The 16506-nt window shown below is 48.5% G+C and overlaps 6 protein-coding genes across 6 annotated transcripts; 5 read left to right on the forward strand and 1 right to left on the reverse strand.

The window, feature by feature from the left end:
* Positions 1 to 1409: 1409 nt before the first annotated feature.
* N7529_006659 (uncharacterized protein) lies at positions 1410 to 1810 on the forward strand (the record flags this gene model as incomplete). The annotated part of the gene is made up of 2 exons (XM_057242186.1): positions 1410 to 1652; positions 1700 to 1810. 2 exons carry the CDS (start codon positions 1410 to 1412, stop codon positions 1808 to 1810), a joined length of 354 nt encoding a protein of 117 aa, XP_057097545.1.
* A 1765-nt stretch (positions 1811 to 3575) lies between these two features.
* mbf1 (multiprotein-bridging factor 1) lies at positions 3576 to 4111 on the forward strand (the record flags this gene model as incomplete). Its single annotated transcript, XM_057242187.1, has 2 exons — positions 3576 to 3734; positions 3803 to 4111. The coding sequence occupies 2 exons, from the start codon at positions 3576 to 3578 to the stop codon at positions 4109 to 4111; spliced, it is 468 nt and encodes a 155-aa protein (XP_057097546.1).
* A 791-nt stretch (positions 4112 to 4902) lies between these two features.
* On the reverse strand, positions 4903 to 6109 carry tif34 (translation initiation factor eIF3 subunit i; the record flags this gene model as incomplete). The annotated part of the gene is made up of 4 exons (XM_057242188.1): positions 4903 to 5274; positions 5323 to 5439; positions 5511 to 6017; positions 6083 to 6109. The coding sequence occupies 4 exons, from the start codon at positions 6107 to 6109 to the stop codon at positions 4903 to 4905; spliced, it is 1023 nt and encodes a 340-aa protein (XP_057097547.1).
* Positions 6110 to 7536: 1427 nt separating this feature from the next.
* Positions 7537 to 10613, forward strand: N7529_006662 (C-1-tetrahydrofolate synthase; the record flags this gene model as incomplete). Its single annotated transcript, XM_057242189.1, has 4 exons — positions 7537 to 7660; positions 7803 to 7840; positions 7901 to 10428; positions 10505 to 10613. 4 exons carry the CDS (start codon positions 7537 to 7539, stop codon positions 10611 to 10613), a joined length of 2799 nt encoding a protein of 932 aa, XP_057097548.1.
* An 882-nt stretch (positions 10614 to 11495) lies between these two features.
* N7529_006663 (NADP-dependent isocitrate dehydrogenase) lies at positions 11496 to 13452 on the forward strand (the record flags this gene model as incomplete). The annotated part of the gene is made up of 6 exons (XM_057242190.1): positions 11496 to 11771; positions 11987 to 12022; positions 12153 to 12336; positions 12386 to 12422; positions 12476 to 12972; positions 13028 to 13452. 6 exons carry the CDS (start codon positions 11496 to 11498, stop codon positions 13450 to 13452), a joined length of 1455 nt encoding a protein of 484 aa, XP_057097549.1.
* Positions 13453 to 14668: 1216 nt separating this feature from the next.
* On the forward strand, positions 14669 to 16243 carry N7529_006664 (uncharacterized protein; the record flags this gene model as incomplete). Its single annotated transcript, XM_057242191.1, has 6 exons — positions 14669 to 14815; positions 14896 to 14932; positions 14991 to 15058; positions 15115 to 15497; positions 15551 to 15618; positions 15681 to 16243. 6 exons carry the CDS (start codon positions 14669 to 14671, stop codon positions 16241 to 16243), a joined length of 1266 nt encoding a protein of 421 aa, XP_057097550.1.
* Between the last annotated feature and the right edge of the window lie 263 nt (positions 16244 to 16506).

The raw sequence follows: 16506 nt of genomic DNA on the forward strand, positions 1-16506 counted from the left end.
TAACACGCTAGAGTAGATATCAATGGTGTATACCCGTTCCTTCAAAACCTGGTATTAAATTATAGATAAAGACAAAATCTAGATATACCTAAGTACGTATGTAGTTCGTTGTCCATTGGGCTAAAACAACATGATAATGCGTAAGCTAGTTCTTTTACTGGGGCCCCAGTACTGGGTCCGGGTTGGGCTCTGGGTCGAAGGGTTTGCGGAAGTCTAGTCTCAGTAGCTTCGTCAGCTGTAAATAAAGCAGTGACTTTTCTGGCCGAATTCATATGACTGGGGCACTGGAAAAGAAGGCCAGTGTGTCCGCAGGTGATGTGTTTTCGAATTCCACTATACCTTGTGCAATTTCAAGCCATTTTACTTAACTAGCGGCACAGCAAGTAGCGTATCGTATAAGAATGTGAATAGATTAGCGTATAATTCGCTTTGTTATCCATCGTTTCTACTGTACATTCTCTAGTATAGACGGATAACTTCGTTCTTAGCGAGAAAATTGGTGGATGCGGCCATCTGACAACACTTTCTCCACTAGAATAGAGTCCAAAAATCACTTTGTTACAAATCCGGTATAATATAGGTCAGCCGGCAGCCTTGACCTCGACCGATGATATCACTGTTATATAAATGTATCACTTAATAAAATTAGACAACCTTTTAAGTCTTCCCACAGAGTTGAACTTGTGAACTGTGATGCTGAGCTGAAAGTCCTAAAGAAGAAAGAAAGGGTTCGATCACGAACCTATTGTAGATCTTTCCTTTTTAGGATGTATATCTTCTATCCACCGCAATTCAATAGCACGTTCTTCTCCGTGGCGGAGTACGGTATTTGTAGAGGCCGACGGGCGATTCGTTAGAAGGCTAGCTTTGTACTCGCGTTCTCCATTGTGGATAGCTCCGCATCTACGTAGAGATGGTACTTTCCTACATACGCTGTAGCTGGAAAATAAGCGGATTACAGGATTTTCGCTTAATTTCCGAGAGTGAACGCCATTACTGAGAGAATAGAGGTTATAAGCTATAGCAGGCAAAACTGCTTTATAAAAGATACCTAGGTATAGATTTAAATACCTTACAGGCGTGCTTGAAGTGCACCCTTCAGTATCTACTAATATATTTAAAGGAGCTTTTTTTTTCTTTTGGGATTTGAATTTCGCGCAAGATGCAGAAAATGTCGATCTCTCTTCCACAAGCGTCACGGTAGCGAGCTGAAACTTCTGCGGACCATCGGCGCTAAGGATAAGAATTTAGGTACGTCATAGCTCGCAAATCATATATAACTTCAGTCAGAAGACATTATCGTGGAACAAAAATATCTTTCATCTCACCCTGCCTAATCCACGTCTTGGCGGTTGCCATCTGCGAAAGCAACCCACGTTGAAAGTTGTGCTGAAGTACACCCTGACAATATGAAATATCGCCGAGACCCAGAAAGGGCCAATTGGGGCCAAGATGCATTCGTTGGCGATGGCATGGGAAAGTGGGCGATTCTTTGTTTGAATGACAATTTATTATATTGGTGCTATGGTGATGATGGAAATCCTCGGGAATTTACTATTCGAAAGGATCTTCGATGGGGGAGGTATCGAGGGCTTATCGACACTTGGTCCCGCGAATTCAGTATTTATGAGGCCGATGAGTCTTTTGATGAGGTAAGAGGCGAAAGATTTGCGTCTGGATATTGAGCTGACCAAATTAGGCGTCCTCTAAACTAGGCTCTGGTAACGTCTGGGCGTTCTCTACCAGCGACTTCCACGAATATGGGTCCTTTGTCCAAGAGAATTGCTTATCGCGTGCTCGTTGGCCTTGAAAATCTACCAGGGGATTGCGCGGGAACCAAATACGACGAAATGCGTCACTTTAAGTGATAGTTTGATGGTTTTCTGCCTTGGTTGCATTTGGTCTATTCTCCATCTATGTGATTGGTCGATTGGGTTTGGAAATGAGAACTGGCAATCTATATCAACCATCTCCCCCGGTCCTTCCTCTTCTCTTCTTTTTTCTTCGTGTTTAGTTTCCTCGGTTGAATGCACTCCTGGGTTTTGGTGTGACTTAATGTACCTTGCCCTGCTTTTAGTAACTATTGATGTGTAATACAAGACCAAGCGGCTCACACTTCAACCCTACCGATTAGTCGTGAGTCCCAATGACCACTACAGCATGTCGGAGGTGACAGAAAGCACTCTGTTTTCGAGGCCCAATATCCTCAATACACCAATCAAGGAAACTCTAAAAGCCGTGTTTGGGGTCTTGTTCATACCACATCCAATCCCGTGTAATGAATGCTTTCAATCCTGAGAAGCACTCCTCGATAGGATTAAAGTCGGGCGAGTAAGATGTTAGATGCACTAGCTTTACTCCTGCTCCAGCACATATTTCCTCGATACGATCGGAATGATGGAAAGAGGCGTTGTCCATCACTAGAACAGAATTCGGCCCAAGGTATCTTCCACTATGCCGAAGAAGCTGATCAATGAAGTCCTCGAAGATAGTCTAAACTGTGCAATAAATTTTAACCTTTATATGTATCTGTGTATATATAGTGCCCCAGTTAATATATTATGGTCAAAAGCAAGAAACGATTGATCAACATCGCTGTCAGATTTAATGAAGGCCTAATAAGCACAGTGCTTTGATTAAGATGATGGTGAAAACATTAGCCAAAAGAGCACATCGGACTTTATGTATAGGTCTAAATGGACGAGAAAACTAAGCCTAGTTCAACACGAGTGCGATGTCTATGTCTAACCAGAAAATATAATTTTGTGAACGAAAAGAGCACGGCAATGGGCAGACTAAGCCTATCCTGGTCCCCGATCATGCACTCAGCCTCACCATCGTGGGGCTGGTGTAGTTATATAGACTCAATGTGACTCAATTGTCAGGAGAGTATCGCAAAAAATCATTGACTGACCCCTATTGCTTGTTTCGGACATTTCATTTATTACATGCCTATGATATCAGTGATTAATTGGGGCTGGAAATGTGCACGCAAGGCCGTATGACATCAACTTGTGGGTCGAACAACATCATTGTCTTGACAATCTCAATTTTTGGCCTGCATTTATGATCGATGAAAGAGGAAGTTGAGTGTAGATGGTATTGAGATAGCTATAAAATATCTGATATGTTTTTCATTCGTTCTGTAGAGCCATATAAATGGAAGAGCGTAGTTGGAGGTGGCCGAGGCTGTAGCAATCGATATGGTGGGGGGACTTGCCGATGAGCATAGCGAAGCACTCACATTCTAAATTTGGGCCATTGAGCATTGCCGCGAAAACTGAAAGTCAGCAATGAAGAGTCACACGAACTTTGCGAATTAATTGTCACTCAAATCGAACATGCAAAGAAGAAATGAGCCACAAACGGGAATGTTGTCCTTTGATTTGTAAAGGCACTAATCCCAAAGGGGACTAGTGCGGGCTCCCCTCCCTCGCGAAGCTTCTGTGTCAGTCATAAAACTAAATTGCGTCTCTCTCTTTTATCCTCACACGATCAACGACATCTTCTTCCCCTACAATCGCACTTCTTCCATACCTCAACCCTTCAAACCAACCAAAAACCAACCTTTCAAAATGTCTGATGATTGGGAAAGCACCACCAAGATTGGCAGCAAGTACCGCGGAGCCGGCGCCACCCCCCGCGAGACTGTTGTCAAGGGCAAGAGTGCCCTGAACGCTGCCCAGCGTTCTGGTGGTGTCATCACTGAGAAGAAGTACACCACTGGTAACATTGTGAGTCCAAATCCGCAGAGTCAAACAAAGTAGAACCATATTAGGACCCATACTAACTACCCACACAGGGCGCCAAGGCAGGAGCCCCCGAAGGCCAGCACTTGACCAAGGTCGACCGCAGCGATGACATCGTCAAGCCTAAGACCGTCGGCATGGCCGTCGCTGACGCTATCAAGAGGCGCCGCACCGAGGAGGGCTACAAGATGACCCAGAAGGATCTCGCCACCAAGTGCAACACCACCGTGACCGTTATCCAGGACTTCGAGCGCGGTACCGCCGCCCCCGACCAGAAGGTTCTTGGATTCATGGAGCGTGCACTCAACATCAAGCTCCGTGGATCAGACATTGGTGCTGAGAGGTTCCCTAAGAAGAAATAAGCGAACGTGGGTGAGCCGCTGGCCCCTCTATTGGGAACGAGGCCGCGGCATATCTCAAGTTTTCTGCATCTTTGTTTTTTTTGCGCTCTATGACTGTCATGTTTCATCCTCATTTTCATGAGGCGTCACTTTTTTCGATTTTTTATACGAGTTTCTTTTCTGCTGGTCGGATTAGCGCTGGCCTTGCATGAAACGGATTTAGAGAAAAATAATACGAAAAAAAACTTGTATGAATGAACTACCTCCCATTTTCATCATGATGGACATAGATTCTCCACTACTCGGTTCTTGTAGTTGAAGGTCGAGTGTTAAGTTGATCATAGAGCATTTTCCGAATCTCGCACTCATGCGCTTAGTGAACCCGGACGCCACCTGGGCAGAAACTCTCTGCCCTAATTACATATACAGACCGAAGCCACATCCTTTGCAAAGCGCATAATATAAAAGCAAGTAGTGGCCTTTGCAGGTATGATACAGATGTCGGATTTAAGGTACAATCCAGACCTTCCAGTGTAATTGAAGATTTGCAAAGCTTTGAATTTGTCTATTTACCTGATTTTAATCTCTCCTGCTGAAGGCCACCGGCCCAGCAAATAGGACAGACATAAGAGCTCAAAATCTGAACCATGTCATCTTTTTATTAAACAAAGACAATAACACAAGGTACCAACTCCGATTGATCATGGAATCAATGAAATGAGAAAATCGTGCAACGGAACACTCCGTATGCGGGACTCGGAAATCCTTCCCGAGTCTTTTCGCCTCGTAAAAACATTCACCAAATCGTCTCCTTACTTGCGCGCCTGCTCACGCAGGTGCTCCCGCTCAACCTCGTACAAGAAATCGAAGTATGACTTGTCGAAGTGGTGAACACGGACATATCCGTCCTCACCACCTGAGGCGTATGCGGTGCCTGCAGGGTGGACGTCGATGGTGTTCAGAGGACCGAAGTGACCCTTCACTCTGCCGACTTCTTCGCCGACAATGGAGTGCCAGAAACGAGCCTCGAACTTTCCTTGGCGAGCGGAGGTTGTGGTGACATCCATGGCGGCCTGACCACCACCGAGGATCACGAAGTTCTTCTTTGGTGTGATGCTTGCGGTGTTGAGGGGAGTATCGGTGACGTAGGTTTTGAGGATGGCGAGGTTGCGGGAGGAGACGAGCTATATATTATTAGCGGGTGCGGGGAATTGTTAGGGTATAGTGCTTACCTTGGCGGACTTGTCCTTGGAAGCAGTGATAAAGCTGAGTCTATCAGGGGACATTTGAAGATCGGTAATTGCGGAGTCGAATTCGTGGATCTGGATGTTCTCGACGATTTCTCCGGTCTAAGATCGATGTTAGTATTTGGGCCGTAATCCGGATAAAACAGCCGGAATAGCTGCAAAAAAAACCGTACCTTAGGATCGTACTGGGTGACACTGCCGTCTTCGTGTCCAGCAAGGATGTACTTGGCGAGGTAACTCCATTGGGCAACGGTTGCCTTGCTATCTTCACAGGTAATGGTGAGGGTAGGCTCGGCGGCCTGCTCGTTGAGGTTTTCGCCGTAGTTGATATCGAGGACCGCGATTGTGCCGAGGAAACCCATACGCTTTTCCGTAACTGCCAAAAGTCTGCTTCCATCGGGGGAGAATGCCACGCGCTTAACAGCTGTGGGGAAATCCCACACCTTCACACACTCGCCGGTCTTGACGTTCCATAGGCGCACGGTGTTGTCGGCAGAACCGGTGGCAAGGAGAACGGTGTTGGGGCTGACATCGACTGTCCAGACAGCACCCTGGTGGCCGCTGTATGTTCCGAGACGCTCGCCGTTGGCGGACCACCACGCGCACACAATCTTATCCTTGGAGGTGGAGAAAAGGAGATCGCCATCGCTGTTGAACTTGATCTGGGTCAAAGACCGCTCCTGTTATATAGATGCCCGCGGTCAGTCTCTGTGGATCCGGCAAGAATTTGAGGGGATCAACGCACATGGCCGGAAAGCAAAATAGGACGCATATTGAATTATGATGCGACAGGGAAGCCGTAATAGAGAGGGGAAAATTCTGAGAGGCTCGGCTCAGAGGGGGTAAGGCGGAGTGGCTATTGGGGGGGTCAACCTCGTCAACCTCACTTTCTTTGACTAGTGAATTTCATCGCACACTCGGCCCTCAATGCCAAGACCATATCGGAGACTTGGTTTCTCCGACATGTACCTTTCGATATCTTCACGTGACTGGCTGCCCTAAGCGCTAATCTATTTTTGGTCAAATTTTGGAGGCATCCATTGTCCTCATACAAAATTACATTCTAATATATTGCACTTTCATGCTCCATACTGTATTCATTTAATCCTTGTTCTGAAATAATTTTGGCCTAACGCAACCAACTGGAACCTCAGTAAAACCTCAACCGTCTAGTCTATAAGAGGGGCCCGGGCTCAGCATCACAAAACTCATAGGCTCTCCGCCTATTGCAAACCTCTCTAGATAATTGTGAATGTAGCCTGGGTTGAATCAAGTAATATATTTCCACTTCTCAATAAAAAGGGACATCTATAAATACACTACAATGGCCTGTAGTTGACTGAGAAGTCAACAGACATGACATCTATATATGACACAACAAATACTTAGGTATATAAGAGAAGAGCACAGAAAGCCCAGAGCTTCATGGGACACTATGCATTAGTTGCACTACACTCTGTCTAGGATTCTTGTGAGACTGTTAGATACCGTTATATTACCCATTTCTTTCTATGCGCTTTCCGTACAACATACACTTCTATACCTTTTTCTACCGGTATTGTTTCAGATCTTTCATGGCACTGTTGGGAAGATAGCAAGTGAGTACTCCCTACTATTGGTCTAGTGTAATAATACCTTCAATGCTGTTCTCCAGGCTTTCTAGACACTATGGGGCACCAATCTCGCCTCAGGCTCCTATGCTGACTGTTCAACCCTATACGATTACATGATCAAAATATTGAAAGCCTTAGGCAGAAATATTGGAAACAAGGGGCTCCGAAAACTCCCCGGCTCTCCGCACAAGGCTTAATTACAAGACAAAGGAATAGGTGAATGTGAGGGGAATAATCGGAAGTGGTAGTTGGCTTTTCAATCCATTCCGTTAATTCTCTTGAAGCAGGAGTGCATGTGAAATTGCAGCCTAATTGAGAAAACTTCAGCGGCGATAACAGTCTCCGAGGGTTCGCCCTCCCGAACAAGCAATAATTCATGCCACTCGTCCCCGCTGCCCTACCCCGCTGTGCTTTTTATCTCCAAGTGCATGCGGGCCCTTCTCTCCGACTTATTTCTTTCTCACGTTTCCTTTCCTATAATTATTCCTTCACTCCAAGATTCAGAGGGCATCATTCACGGTCAATTGAGCCAGTCAATTTTCCTTACAGCCCCGCCACCTCATCTCGAGCGTTCTCTGTGTCAGCAATGGCTGCCGCCAAGATTGATGGCACTGCCATCGCGAAGAGCATTCGCCAGGGGTTGAAGACCGAGATCGAGCAGATCCAAGTGACAAACCCCAGATTCAAGCCAAACTTGGTTATCTTCCAAGGTAAGCATTACCCCTCCTGGGACAATGAGTTTAGGAGGACAGCAAACTGATTTTATCACTTCATCTAGTCGGCAGCCGATCGGATTCCAGTTGGTCTATCTACAACCAAGTTTGAAAGGTCGTTCGAACTAATGTTGCCTAGGTACCTATGTTCGCATGAAGTTGAAGGCTGCTCAGGAGGTATGATCTCGGTGTGATTTTTTTTTCTTGCGTAAGCCAGTCTCTGACAAAATATACCAGGCCAACATTATCTGCACTTTGATCAATGTGCCTGAATCCAGCACCGAGCTGGAGCTCATCCAAGAGATCACCAGAGCCAACAATGACCCCGCGATCCACGGTATCCTCGTCCAATTGCCTCTTCCGAGCCACATGTCCGAGCATGCTGTTACATCAACCGTTGCAGACGAGAAGGATGTTGATGGATTTGGCGCAATCAACATCGGCGAGCTGGCCAAGCGCGGCGGCCGCCCATTGTTTACTCCTTGCACTCCCCTGGCCGTCATGGAGCTGCTTCAGGCAAGCGGCGTGAACCCCGCAGGCAAGGAGGCTGTGGTCCTGGGACGCAGCGACATTGTCGGCAGCCCGGTCAGCTATTTGCTGAAGAATGCTGATGCTACTGTCACCGTCTGCCACTCCAAGACACCTGATATCGCCCGTCTCGTGAAGAGCGCTGACATTGTCGTGGCAGCCATTGGCCAGACCGAGATGGTGAAGGGTGAGTGGCTGAAGCCCGGTGCTGTGGTTATTGATGTTGGTATCAACTACAAGCCTGATGCGACTAAGAAGTCTGGTGAGCGCCTGGTTGGTGACGTGGACTTTGAGTCTGCTTCCCAGATCGCCTCGCAGATCACCCCCGTCCCCGGTGGTGTTGGCCCTATGACGGTGGCCATGTTGCTGAAGAACGTGGTTCACGCCGCCAAGGGCTACTTTGAGAAGCAGAGGGACCGCCATGTCACCCCTCTGCCCATTCGTCTCCAAAATCCCGTGCCTTCCGACATTGCCATTTCGCGAGCTCAGTACCCCAAGCCCATTACTCAAGTTGCCTCCGAGGTAGGCATCGCTCCCCACGAGTTGGAGCCCTATGGTCACACCAAGGCCAAGATCAGCCTGAGCGTATTGGACAGACTTGCTCATCGTCGCAACGGAAGATACATTTTGGTTTGCGGTATCACTCCTACTCCCCTTGGAGAGGGCAAGTCTACTACTACACTGGGTCTTACCCAAGCCCTCGGTGCCCACCTCAACCGCATCTCTTTCGCCAACGTCCGCCAGCCCAGCCAAGGCCCTACGTTCGGCATTAAGGGTGGCGCCGCTGGTGGAGGCTATAGTCAGGTCATTCCTATGGATGAGTTCAACCTGCACTTGACAGGTGACATTCACGCCATCACTGCCGCGAACAACCTTCTTGCTGCCGCCATCGAGACTCGCATGTTCCACGAGTCTACCCAAAAGAATGGTCCTCTCTACAAGCGTCTCGTCCCCGCTAACAAGGGCAAGCGCGAGTTCAAGCCTATCATGTTCCGTCGCTTGAAGAAGCTTGGCATTGAGAAGACCAACCCCGACGATCTTACCGAGGAAGAAATTGCTCGATTCGCTCGTCTTGACATCGACCCGGAGACCATCACCTGGCGTCGCGTTCTCGATGTCAACGACCGTCACCTACGCGGTATCACGGTCGGCCTAGCACCCACCGAGAAGGGTCTGTCCCGTGAGACTGGCTTCGACATTTCTGTTGCCAGTGAGTGTATGGCCATCCTTGCCCTGAGCAACAACTTGGACGATATGCGTGAGCGACTGGGCCGCATGGTGGTCGCTACTTCCAGAAGCGGCGACCCCGTTACTTGCGACGACATTGGTGCTGGTGGTGCTCTTGCTGCCTTGATGAAGGATGCCATCAAGCCCAACTTGATGCAGAGCTTGGAGGGTACTCCTGTCATGGTGCACGCTGGTCCCTTCGCCAACATCAGTATTGGCGCCAGCTCTGCCATCGCTGACAAGCTTGCTCTGAAGCTTGCCGGTACCGAGCCCGATGAGGACCACGAAGCCAAGACTGGATTTGTGGTTACCGAAGCTGGCTTTGATTTCACCATGGGCGGTGAGCGCTTCTTCAACATTAAGTGCCGCTCCTCGGGTCTAGTCCCGGACACCGTTGTTATTGTGGCTACTGTCCGTGCACTCAAGGTTCACGGAGGCGGCCCCGAGATCAGCCCTGGTGCTCCTCTTCCCGAGGTTTACCGTACCGAGAACGTGGATGTCCTGCGCAAGGGTTGTGTCAACCTTCGCAAGCACATTTCCAACGCTAAGCAGTACGGCGTTCCAGTGGTTGTCGCGATCAACAGGTTCGAGACTGACACCGAGGCCGAAATCGCTGTCATCAAGGAGGAGGCTATCGCTGCTGGTGCTGAGGATGCCGTTCCTGCCAACCACTGGGCTGAGGGTGGAGCCGGTGCCGTTGATCTGGCCAAGGCCGTCATGACCTCTAGCTCCAAGGATAAAGATTTCAAGCTTCTTTACAACCTGGATGGAACTATCCAGGAGCGCATCGAGCGCATTGGCCAAGCCATGTACGGTGCCGAGAAGGTCGAGTTTAGCGAATTGGCGCAGAAGAAGGTCGACACCTACACCAAGCAAGGGTTCTCGAACCTGCCGATCTGTATCGCCAAGACTCAGTACTCGCTCAGTCATGACGCCGCCCTTAAGGGTGCCCCCACTGGATTTACTGTGCCAATTCGGGACGTCAGACTGGCGGTTGGTGCTGGATATCTGTAAGTTCTTCTTTTCACCCTGTATTAGCTTATTAAATTTTTTTCAATGGTCACGCTAACAAAAAAAAAACTATAGCTACGCCCTCGCTGCCGACATCCAGACCATCCCCGGATTGCCTACTGCCCCTGGCTACCTCAATGTCGACATTGACACTGAGACTGGCGATATTGATGGATTATTCTAAAGTATGATTAGGGAGATTTATTTCTTTGGGACTTGTAAATATGAATGATTTTACTAGATCATTCTTCAACACATAGTTAATGGCGTCTAATCGGAGCGGGTCTTTAGACGGGGATTTTCAACACCAGAAGCGCACAATCCGGGGGTCAATTGGAGATTAATTTCTTTCATTTTGACACATTCGATTATCATCAGAAACATAAATTCGCATACACTATCGTACAATTCGGTAGGAGCTTTCCCGGGGTCAAATAAGGAGGGTCGGTGAAGGCCGCGGAGTTCTGCTCCGAGCTCCGGAGACTGTTCTACCACAAAGTATAGACCCGCCGATGGAGCTTTCTGAAATTTGAACCTGAGATAGGATTAGATCGATGAGTCAGGAGACCTGATCAAACTGATATAAAGAAAAAACCAATTCCAGAATTCGTTCCTGAAAGACTTTGGAAAGCTCTTCAAAACAACAAAACCACTTGGGAAATCCCCAATATCACGTTCTTCCGGCTTCGGCGCTTCTTTTTGCGGAGCAACGGTTAATCAAGGAACCTCCATAAGGTCTCTCTCCATTGCACCGGACAAGGCTTTTTCCTTCTCTCTTACTCTTTTCCAAAGCTGCAAGCCGGTAATTATCCTATCCCTATTTGCCTTCCCTTAACTACCCGTTTTGCCCCGGTGCCCCGGTCCCTTTACCCCCACGATATCCACGAAATCCCGGAAATCGCACTGCTCTTCGTTTCTCCGGGACCAGACTTCCGACTCCACACTATCCTTTCTGCCGAACTTCATTCCCTCGGTTGTAACCCGCGGCGATTGAGTGGCCGACTTGCGCTCAGCCAAACAGAAAGGGCGAAACTGGTGCTGACTTCCCTCTGAAAAGGATCCCACGATGAACGCCCTCCGATCAGGTTCCGCATTCGCTCGTCGGTCTCTCGCGACCCCTCCCGCCCCTCTCTCTTCTACTCGTCTTCTTTCTTCCTCTTTCACCTCTTCCTCTACCAGATCTATCTCTTCTGCCTCCCTCTCTCAGAGCACTAATCGAGTTGCTGCATCTTCCCGCTGGTCCGGATCGATTCCTTCGTTGTACTCCTCTCAAATCCGCACCATGGCGTCCGAAACTAAGATCAAGGTCAAGAGCCCTTTGGTGGAACTGGATGGTGATGAGGTATGGGTCTCCTTTTATAGTTCAAACTTTCAATCGGGCGGTTTCACAAGCTAGCATTTCCTTGTGTTCGGCTGGCGCATTATCGTCACGAAAACGCGGGGAAACACGGGGAATACACTATGAAATTCATGTGTCAACCCGATAATGACGACGTGGAACGCTTGTTTGACTCATCTTGAACATGTGCTGACCCGAATCGTCTTCCGCGCATCTAGATGACCCGTATTATCTGGCAAGAAATCAGGGAAAAGGTAAGCTAATATCCCACCTCGGCTGAGGCCAGACCTGCATGATCATCGCTGTTGCAGCAACCTGCATGCAGTTGACGTATCATATCTGCCGGTGCAATTCTAGTCTCGATACTAATCTGCCCGCTTACAGTTGATTCTGCCTTATCTCGACATCGACTTGAAGTACTACGATCTCGGCATTGAGTACCGTGACCAGACCGATGACCAGGTCACCGTTGATGCCGCCGAGGCTATCAAGAAGTATGGTGTTGGTGTCAAGTGTGCCACCATCACCCCCGATGAGGCCCGTGTTGAGGAGTTCAAGCTGAAGAAGAGTAAGCTCGGCGGAAGTCCGTTTTGTGTAACATGCTAACCCAACCCTAGTGTGGCTCTCTCCCAACGGCACTATCCGTAACATCCTGTGAGTCTACTTGATCTGATATACCTAGCGTTCAATGCTAACGACCTATCCAGTGGCGGCACCGTGTTCCGTGAGCCCATTGTCATTCCCCGCATTCCCCGCCTGGTCCCTGGCTGGACCAAGCCCATCGTTATTGGCCGTCACGCTTTCGGTGACCAGTACCGTGCTCAGGACCGCGTCATCCCCGGCCCCGGTAAGCTCGAGCTGGTCTACACCCCTGCCGGTGGTGAGCCCGAGCGCATCCAGGTTTACGACTTCCAGGGTGGCGGTGTCACCCAGTGCCAGTACAACACCGATGAGTCTATTGCTGGCTTCGCCCACTCCTCCTTCCAGATGGCCCTCATGAAGGGTCTCCCCTTGTACATGAGCACCAAGAACACTATCCTCAAGAAGTACGATGGCCGCTTCAAGGACATCTTCGAGGAGATCTTCCAGAAGCACTACAAGAAGGACTTCGATGCCAAGAAGATCTGGTACGAGCACCGTCTCATTGACGACATGGTCGCCCAGATGATCAAATCCGAGGGTGGCTTCGTCATGGCCCTGAAGAGTGAGTGCTAATCATATTCTATCCCACTTTATTCTATATCTAACATCAACCCTAGACTACGACGGTGACGTTCAGTCCGACATCGTCGCCCAGGGCTTCGGTTCCCTCGGTTTGATGACCTCCACCCTGGCCACCCCTACCGGTGAGGCATTCGAGTCCGAGGCCGCCCACGGCACCGTGACCCGTCACTACCGTGAGCACCAGAAGGGCAACGAGACTTCCACCAACCCCATTGCCTCCATCTTCGCCTGGACCCGTGGTCTCATTCAGCGCGGCAAGCTCGACAACACCCCCGAGGTTGTTTCCTTCGCCGAGGAGCTCGAGCGCGCCTGTATTGACGTCGTCAACGAGGAGGCTATCATGACTAAGGATCTTGCTCTCGCCTGTGGCCGCAAGGAGCGCGAGGCTTGGGTTACTACCGGAGAGTACATGGCTGCCGTTGAGCGGAGGCTGAAGGCCAACCTTAAGGCACGCCTGTAGATTGTTTCCATTTGACGCAAAATTTCATGAGATATTCCCGCTTTAAACTCCCTATGGGAAAGCCATTGGTCTAGCTTTGATTGGTTATATGTATAGTTGCCTGCAATTGATTTGCTATTCTGTACAACCTTCTCCTACTAGTAGTATACCTGTAAGCAAAGGACACCACACATGTCCTTTTAACCTTTTTAAGGTTTCTTTGCATGTTTCCCGGGGTGTCACGGTAACCCCTTCAAGGCGCTCGGAAAATCCGAACATGCATCAGTCACCTCACGTTATTCAGATTGTATTAGGACAACAAACCTCTTCACCCACGGTACCTCTCTGCCATGCGCAATCGCAGTGGGTATTTACTCTTCCCTGACTGATAACAGGGGATGCAGCCACTCAGACGGCGTGAATCCGAACAACAGTCAGCAGTCTGGAAGCGTGACCGTCGCCACAACTGGCGCAAAATCAAGAAATCGAACTCTCCTGACTCAGGCAGACTCTAATCAGATAATGATATCGTTTCCTCGGAGTCAGGGCTATCGGTCAGTCCGAAACCCTAAGCCCAGAAGCATCCAAACAAGCCCCATACCAATCGAACCAAAAGTAGAGTTGTGAAGAATTCTCGATTTGGATGGAGTTTAATTCATCCCAAATGATTTGGCGGGTGATTTCTCCTGCTAAGTCATCCAACGGGGAGAAGATCCGTACCCAAGGAATTTCGTACGAGAAAGAGCGAACCTATTGATTTGGCTCGGAATTCCCATAACTCTATTTGAGCAGCCAATCATATGAAACGAACCTGCTTCGGCCGGCCACTCCCCGATCTCCTCCAAATGTCTTTGACGCAATCGGTCATCGCTAATTGCCTATTCCGGCCTCTATTTGGTGGCACCAACAATCATCTTTTCATAGACTTTGGATTTTGAAACTGTGATTTTAACTTGTGGAAATTCTTGCACACTAGACTTCTGCAGAATTTGAGATCCATCTCAGGTCGCATCTTATGGTCACCCTCTACAATTGTTACTCGATTCATATATATATACTTTTCCTCTCTGATATTCAATATATCGACTTCAAACTTTGACTTGATTCATTGTTCACAGAGTCATGCTGATAGTGTTGGGCATCACCGCATTCTACCCGATGCATTGACACAAGTCCATCTTCTACTTCTTTTGTACCATTTTTTTTATCTTTGGGATTTGTTCTGTTGCTCGATCGAATGTATGTTTTGATTATCACGACGATTTTCACGGGTCTGTCGACTTTGATAGTTGCCCTCCGACTATACACTCGATTTCACCTGATCAAGTCTCCCGGTGTGGATGATTTGCTCATAGTGATAGCATTGGTATGTGTTAGGAATACTGTACTGGAATGTCCAATGGGATAGCAGTCATCTGAAGTTATCACCATGAACCAAGTGCCTAATGCTAACGGTTATTCTAGCTTTCTGACCTCATATTCTACGCCTTCGTGCTCGTTGGTAAGTGACCAATCCAACAATTTAAATGTACATCTCGGCCTAATGCTCTTACCTATAGAACGGAATTATGGCCTCGGTGTTCCCAGATCCCAATTGGCCCCAGAGACCATCGAGGGTCAACTACATGTAAGATATATAACCACTCACCAACGGAGACAAGCCCTAACATATAATCTCCATAGTACCTCTGGCTTTCAGTTCCATTCTACAACCTCGCTCTCATTTTCGCCAAACTCTCCGCCCTAACCCTCTTCGTTCGCCTCTTCCGCCCGCGTCCTTTCTTACTCACCTGCTACATCTCGATGGGACTCCTCGTCATTGCAGGATTATGGATGACTTTGAGTGGTTTCATCTTCTGTGTTCCCGTTCATGACTTCTGGAACGTATTGGAAGAGACTCGCAGTCGGCATTGCCTACCTGAAGGTCCTGTCTGGTTCACCAATGCAGGGATCCAGATTGCTACAGACCTGATAATCTTGGTTTTGCCCATGCCGCTTTTGTGGAAGCTGCAGATGCCCAGGAGACAAAAGTGGGGGATTATGCTTGTCTTTAGCCTTGGCATCTTGTGAGTAGAGGTCATCTACCGTGATACTTTGAGCAGAACTAATGCTTTTTTAGTGTGATTGCTACCAGCTCTGTCCGGTTATATCAATTGAGCATTATGATCACCGCGCGTGACTTTACTAGTAAGTCTAGTCCTCACTTCGGTCTTTCTTTACACATCCGAACCAACCCTAATATCCACCAGAAACCAACTCCAAAGCCGGCGTCTGGTCTTCACTTGAAGCGAACATCTCCATAATCTGCGTCTGCCTACCACCACTCCACCCACTCCTCTCTCGTGTCTTCTCATTGTGTTTCCTCCCTCAACCTCTCCACTCCTCACCAGCCTCAAGGCTCCATACCAACACAACGCAATTAACGGAGCGCAAACCCTCCATCTATGACCACTACGGCAGCAATCATAGCCCCGACGGGGGTGTTTGGTACAATGAGCTCTTCACACCTGGGCCAGCTAGTTACTCTGCTAGCATTGCCAAAGTGAACACAAATGAGGAAGACCTCACCTGCAGTAATGAAGACGGTATCCGGGTCGTGAGGGAGTTGAGGATGCAGTCTGATTCTGTTTGCCCTACTCCGGCGCTTCGGGACCCTTCTCCCCATGCTCGCGATTATGATCTGGAGAAAGGTGAGGGTTCCTCGAACAGTATTGCTGGTAATGGGAACACTCGCTCGAACCCGAGTATTGAGTGGGATTTGGGCGATTTCCAGTTTCCGGATTATAAGGAGAGGATGAATGCTCCTATTTGAGACAAGAGATCTCGCTTGTATATATTGAAAATTATGATCATAACATGTAATTAGCTGCCATAACGAGAACAACGAGAACAAGCATTTTACCAAGACCTGTCTTCCTTCCCGTTTTGTGCTGGCTCTTTGCCTTTGGTTGTTTGTGGCTACTAAACCACAGGCAGTTTTTAGGGCCATCGTGACAGCCGACCTCTTATTGTGAAGAATTGGGCAAGAACTTTTATTCACTGTACAATCAACTAGAGCACCAAAAGCCATTCAAA

This window comes from Penicillium soppii (genome assembly GCF_028829465.1).
Source record: "Penicillium soppii strain IBT 18220 chromosome Unknown utg000005l, whole genome shotgun sequence".
In the NCBI taxonomy this organism is placed as follows: Eukaryota; Fungi; Ascomycota; class Eurotiomycetes; order Eurotiales; family Aspergillaceae; genus Penicillium; species Penicillium soppii.